The sequence below is a fragment of the Macrobrachium nipponense genome, chromosome 26 (genome assembly GCF_015104395.2).
Source record: "Macrobrachium nipponense isolate FS-2020 chromosome 26, ASM1510439v2, whole genome shotgun sequence".
Classification (NCBI taxonomy): Eukaryota; Metazoa; Arthropoda; class Malacostraca; order Decapoda; family Palaemonidae; genus Macrobrachium; species Macrobrachium nipponense.
The window spans coordinates 38,167,102-38,173,225 of NC_087215.1; the positions used below are offsets into that span (position 1 = coordinate 38,167,102).

Consider the following 6,124-nt stretch of genomic DNA (forward strand, 5'->3'; position numbering starts at 1 on the left):
GGATTCACTCGACGCTGACCACAAGAACGTTTACAAGAAGAAGACCGAGGCCGCAAAGAAGGAGTACCTGAAGGCTCTGGCGGCCTACCGCGCCAGCCTCGTCTCGAAGGTAGGACAGTTCAAGAAGCTGACAGATAGCAAACACTGGAATGTTTGAGTCGTTTACTTAACTCCACCATCATCATTGTTATTTTATTGGTTTTTACATTTATGGCAACACACCAGTTTCTAAAATATTAGTCTTTTCATTAAAAATATAATGGTGTGGGTGATGTTCGTTATTTGGGCCAGTTTACCAGTTTGAGACTATTTAAATAGAAAGGTTCAGGTGTGATTCTCGTAGAAATTGAGTCCGGATTACACGTGCTTACACTATTTGTATGATTTAGAAAGAAATAATGGAGTATCAGCGACCTCAAAACATTTGTAACAGTTACGCGAGAAAATCAAAGAGCTGAGCAAAGTTCGCCTCTTGGAATTGTTCAGTTTGACCTTTTGTTTGTTAATTGCATGGTCATTGCTTCGGCTAATTCAATAATCATTGCTTTATGATATTGCTTAATACAGCTCCTGCCAAACTATATAGTGGCTGTTCTACTGCGACTTAGTTGAATAAGTTGAATGCAATATTGCTTATGTTTGTGCTTATGGACTTTGCTGCCAGTGTAACAGTAATTTTGCCTTTGCATGTCAAGGAAGAATAGTGTACTGAAGCTATCATATGTTGGATAGCAAGCTGAATGTAACAGAGTGCGTATGGCTTGGGTGAATCTGTTGGTAGGTCTGAGCATCATTACTGGTGTGTTGAGTGAATGAATGTAAAGAAGTGATGAGCAGACGTAATTAACGACATAAGTTGGGGTAGTTTTGAACTAGGGTCGGTCTTCTCATAATCATATTTGTTGAATGCTGATCTACAATGTTGTGGCAATGCTTTCACTAATCACCATTCAGATTTAGACTTACTAACCAGTGACTGTGGCATGGGGAATTTTCAAAAGGGGTGACAAGTTACCTAAGGACAAGGCTTGATCGTGGCTTGTGTTGCAGGGAGGGGAAAATGAGAACGTGTATGGAGCCCCAGGGTACGGCCAGTTTGCCCCAGGCTTTGGCTATCCCCCTACCACTACTGCCCCAGGTCACCCCCAAGTACAGTCGCCCACCCAGATGTCACCATTGGCTAAGAAGTCTCCTCTCCTCTCATCTCTCATGGCTGACCCTCCCCCTCCTATGATGACCCCACCAATGTCACAGCCCATGCCACCTTCTGGCCCACCCATGATGCCCCATGGTTCCATGCCACCCATGTCAGCAGCCAGTATGGCTCCACAGCCTCAACAGGGTCCCCCTCAGGCCGCCCATCAGCCGCCCACACCTCAGCCACACCTGACGCCCATGACCAACGTACCTACCACCTCTCCTTACATGAACCAGGTATAACTTCTGCTCCTATCAATACTACTACAGCTGCTCCACTATTCCTGCTGATATTAGTACTAATGCCGCTTCTGCTCCTGCTTACTAATCAAAATTAGCAATGATGCCATAAAACACAGTACAGTAATCACTGACTTTGTGGCGCATCGATACCTGGTCTTTAGTTTTATGACTTACCAGAACTACTGTAATCTCTGCATGAATATCGAATTAAATGCTATCTGTAGCGACTAATGATTACATTCCTTCTTTTAACATCAAAATAGACAGTGTTCCTTAACTAAAGCAGTAGTGTTTGTCTCCTAGATTATATGTTCATAACTCATCTGCCGAAGTAAGACACTGTCCTTTCTCTCGATAACTTTAGCAAGCACCTGGATCCATGACGAGTCCTGGAGGTGGTGGGTCTCCAAGCAGTGCCCAGCAACCACAGCAGCACCAGAACCCACAGCAACAGGCTGCTGCTGCCGCCACTCAGCATCAACAGCAACAAGCAGGGCAACAGCAACAGCAGCATCAGCAGAGTGGTCAGCATGGGCAACAGCAGCAGCAGCAACAACAGCAAGGACAACAACAACAAGGACAACAGCAACAGCAACAACAGCAGCAACAGCAGCAAGGCCAACCAAGTGGTCAAGGATCAGGTGGACAGCAACAGGGTATGGGACAGCCTGGACATGTAGGATGTCCAACCTCCGGTCCAAGTTGCATCAGGAATGGATGCACTAACCCTGCTGTGCATAATCCTGAATGGGAAGATGAGTACTGCTCCAATGAATGTGTCGTCTCACACTGCAGGTGAATACTACAGAGGGAAGGTTCATCTTGTTGATAGGTGGATAATATTTTCATTTAGTGTACATGAGTATTTCACATTTGATCATTACGATTTTTTTTTTAATTTATGTTTGTATTGATTACTAGGCATAAGTTATTTGGGTAGTAGCTATGGATGGAAAGAGGTATATTAAAGATTGATGAATAAAATCAAATGCAGTGTATGTATAGCATTATCTTACGTTTTGTTGCGCTTTCTTTCATAAGCACTTTTGATTTTCCAGAAAATCAGAAGAAATATTTCATGTCCTCTGAATTGACGAGCTAATATTTTTTCAGAGACGTTTTTACCACCTGGGTAGCTAGCAACCATCACCAGCAGACACCTCCTTCCTACCCTGCACCTGTTAAATAAGTTGAAGGTGACCAGGAAAACCCCAGGAGGACCAGCCAAGAAGCATTATAAACCAACTTATGGGTCAACATTAAGTCAAGTAAATTATAAGTGCTGATTCCTGTTAGGTACCTGTTCATGTCGTATGTACTAATTATTACTTACTTATGCAGTAAGAAACATTCTTGTCAGAAAAGAGGATTTATGTATAAAAGCTGGTTGCCATGGTAACGAGGAACTTAATCTAGCTGTACATGGTACCTTTTCTTCTTCTTCCCCCATTTCATATAGACAAACGTGGGTGCTTGTATCAAAGTCAAGCTTTTCTAAGCGGTTTTGTCATTGCTGGAGTTAAAACTATTCATCCTTATCTTTTAAATATTTCTGGGTTTCGTAGAGTCCCAAATATATTATACCTAATTCAACTGCAATACATTGGTCATAGATGCGACACGTTCCAAGTGGGTTGTGTTGTGAAAGTGAGCACTGCATAAGTTAAATTGAAAGATGTTATTCTTCTCTTTACTTCCCTTTTGGATTACTTTTCTAGTAAAATCAGAAGTTCATTCTCCTATTGCAAGTATAGGAAAAGTGAATCGCTGGTACACATTACGAGTTATTAACTTCTGAACCTTTTGAGTGCATATTGGCCAGATGAAGGGGACCAAAATGTTTAGTTTGTAACGTGTTTTCTTATCTGGTCTGGTGTGAACAAAGTAGAGTCGAACAAGGTAATGAACTGGAACTTGGAACTCTATCCACTCTTACACAAGATGATTTATTTTCCCCATTCACAGTATCTGTATGCATGTCTGGTACAGAGGAGGGTATTAAAAGAAAACAGTACAATTACTAAGCATCAAATATGCATATACTCTGTGGTATAATGAACAATTTCCTGAGTGTTGAGGCACGTATACAAAACACAAATACTATTGTATATTCACAGTGGTATGCTAACTGACAATGCATATTGTGAATCTGTAGACAAACACTTACCGTATGAACACCTGTAAGCATATGCACCGAAGTCATTATCTCTATGTCTTGCTTACTTTCACACAACCTTGGTTTTCACACAACCTTGGAATCATGTTCTGAACCTGTTTGTAATTTTATTATGTCAAGCCAGCAGTAAATCTTCGTCTTAGGGAGCTGGGTTTGTAAATACTGTATTTGTGTTTATTTACCTTAATTAAGGAGAGAGAATTACAATACTATTATTGTAGATAGCTTGACTTATTTACAATATAATTTGTAAATATTTCAGCATTATGTACAAGTGAATGCTGAGTTTTTTCTCCTCAATGTGAAAGAAATAAGATAAATTTATTATGTATGTATGTACATGTATCATAGTAGATTTGTCCAGAGGCTTATTTGATTAGGATAAACTGAGAAAACAAAAATGATTAGACTTGGCCTGTTTGTGTCAAAACTGTAAGAATTCCTTCCAAAGTGACACAGACAATGGAGACAAAATGCATTGAGTAGCCATCTGTTGGCCATTCCCCTCTCAGCGTACTGAGTTGTGTATGCATAGCAATAGGGTTTGGCACCCCCATCCCCCATCCCAGTTTTTTCATCAGCTCTCCCATTTATTATTATCATTAATCGAGAGGTTATTATTAAAGGAAGTTTGTGTCAATAGGACACTTTGCTCAATCCTCAGTGTACATAACTAATTTCTTTGAGGACTGACTGCGGTAAAATTACCTCTTGGAAATCTTTACAAGAACCATAAAGAGTAATGGAGTAATGATTTTTTCTTTGTTTGTACCAAGAGGGAATGTAATTTGCTAATTTTTAAAACAATTTTCCTTAATATTTTCCATTGGGTAAAGCTTGATGCAAAGCATTTAATGTGTATTCATGTTTATATATAAATAGAATGTGGATTTTAAATTGATATTGATTTAAGAGTTAATGATCACTTGAGAAGGATTGCCTTCACATGAGGTTTTACCCTTGCTTGTAGTTCTTAGGAAATCCTTTTGTCCTAGAATAAAATGACATTGTCAGTGTTTGCCCTTCTTATATAGCTATAAATATGTTTGAATAAATACCGTGCTTATTAAAAACAGGCGAAAACCACCACAGGTATATGGCCGTATTGTCATTTCTTAAATTTAAGTTTTTCTGAAAAAAATTGTGATGTTTTTAGTTTGGAATTTTTGGAATGAACAAATTTCAGACAAGTTCTCATGAACAATAAGAATTGTAACAAGTACTTGAAACAATAAACTGAACAATTTATTCAAGATATACAAGTTAACACTCAGTGTAGTGTTAACAGTTAAGGTATTGACTGCTCTGTCACGTGTGGTGTCATACTTTCCATTTCAAGAAATACAGTAAATGTTAGTTAATGGTTCCTTAAAACTATTTTCTAATGACTGAAGTACTGTGGAATGAACTTTCCACTGAGCATAATTATGCGGATGTTGTGGTAATGTGTACAATGCCTGTGTGTGCTCTTTCACTTCTGTATTCACAATATAATAAACACTATACATATATCCTTGTTTTGTGTTATTCCTTTCATCAGTGTCACCACAGATTTGAAATAAAGTAGTATGAACTTTGTATTTAGTCAAGAATTAATAATGTATTTTCAAAATGTAGGATAAGGTGTGGCCATTTTCACCTTTTTTTATGGATGTACTGCACATGAAGGGAATTCTCTTGATGTTACACAAGTTGCCAACCTCATCCTTTACGTCTACCAAAATCGATGTGGAGAATGGTCGTGAAGGGAATGTCATTCAGATTAAGGTAAGAAAAATGTAAGTCATACTATAGGTATACATAATTTTCTTATAAAAAGATCATGTATGAAATTGCATACTGTTAGCAGTTTTTATCCTTTATTATACCCGCATCGTATGATAAAGACTTGAATGAAAGGCATCGTAAGATAGTTAGAATAAAAACAAAGGCTAATTCATAATAACAAAAAATAACAACAATTGGGTGTTGCAACACAGCTTACTATGCAAAGCATGTTAGTTTGTCATGTCAGTCGTAGGTGCTGATAATTCAGCTAATATAAGTTGCTCAAGTTAATTGCAGTTCACAGGAATTTTCACATGAAGTATAATCATAAATCTAGTTGGCAATTAGCACCTTGGATGTATTATGTGAACTGCTTTCTTTTGGACACAGCTGAGCACAAACTTCAATTTACACCAAAATTTTACTTGCCTGGTCATAGACCTAGGAAAATTTTGTATTTCATGATACTTTTCCATCGATTGAAGAATTTTTCTGTGACATCCTTATTGTTTTCATGTAATTTAATGCAAGAAAAATTATTCAGCAATATTACCAGCGGATACGAAAGATTAGAGCACCTTAATGGCAATAGGAGCTATATAAAAAATAGAACTGAACATTCAAAGTTCCCGCCGTAATTTGAACGCCCCTCGAAGCGTTTCTTACTTATTTTATTAATTTGTCCATTTTACAATAAGTATACGAGTACAAAGGAATTATGACACTCGAATGAAAAAAGCG

General features: G+C 38.1%; 1 protein-coding gene across 11 annotated transcripts in view; it reads left to right on the forward strand.

Moving 5' to 3' along the window:
- Positions 1–5,129, forward strand: part of LOC135200190 (TOX high mobility group box family member 2-like) — a 1,058,689-nt gene extending 1,053,560 nt beyond the window's left edge. For 10 of the 11 annotated variants that reach the window (XM_064228571.1, XM_064228575.1, XM_064228567.1 and 7 more), the window contains 4 exons: positions 1–109; positions 1,051–1,434; positions 1,805–2,235; positions 2,554–5,129. The exon at positions 1–109 is cut by the window's left edge and continues 108 nt beyond it. In XM_064228571.1, coding sequence (XP_064084641.1) covers positions 1–109; positions 1,051–1,434; positions 1,805–2,235; positions 2,554–2,629 — 1,000 coding nt within the window. In that variant the 3' untranslated portion in view covers positions 2,630–5,129. The remainder of the gene's footprint in view (positions 110–1,050; positions 1,435–1,804; positions 2,236–2,553) is intronic. The other variant, XM_064228578.1, reaches the window with a different exon arrangement.
- The last annotated feature ends 995 nt before the right edge of the window (positions 5,130–6,124 follow it).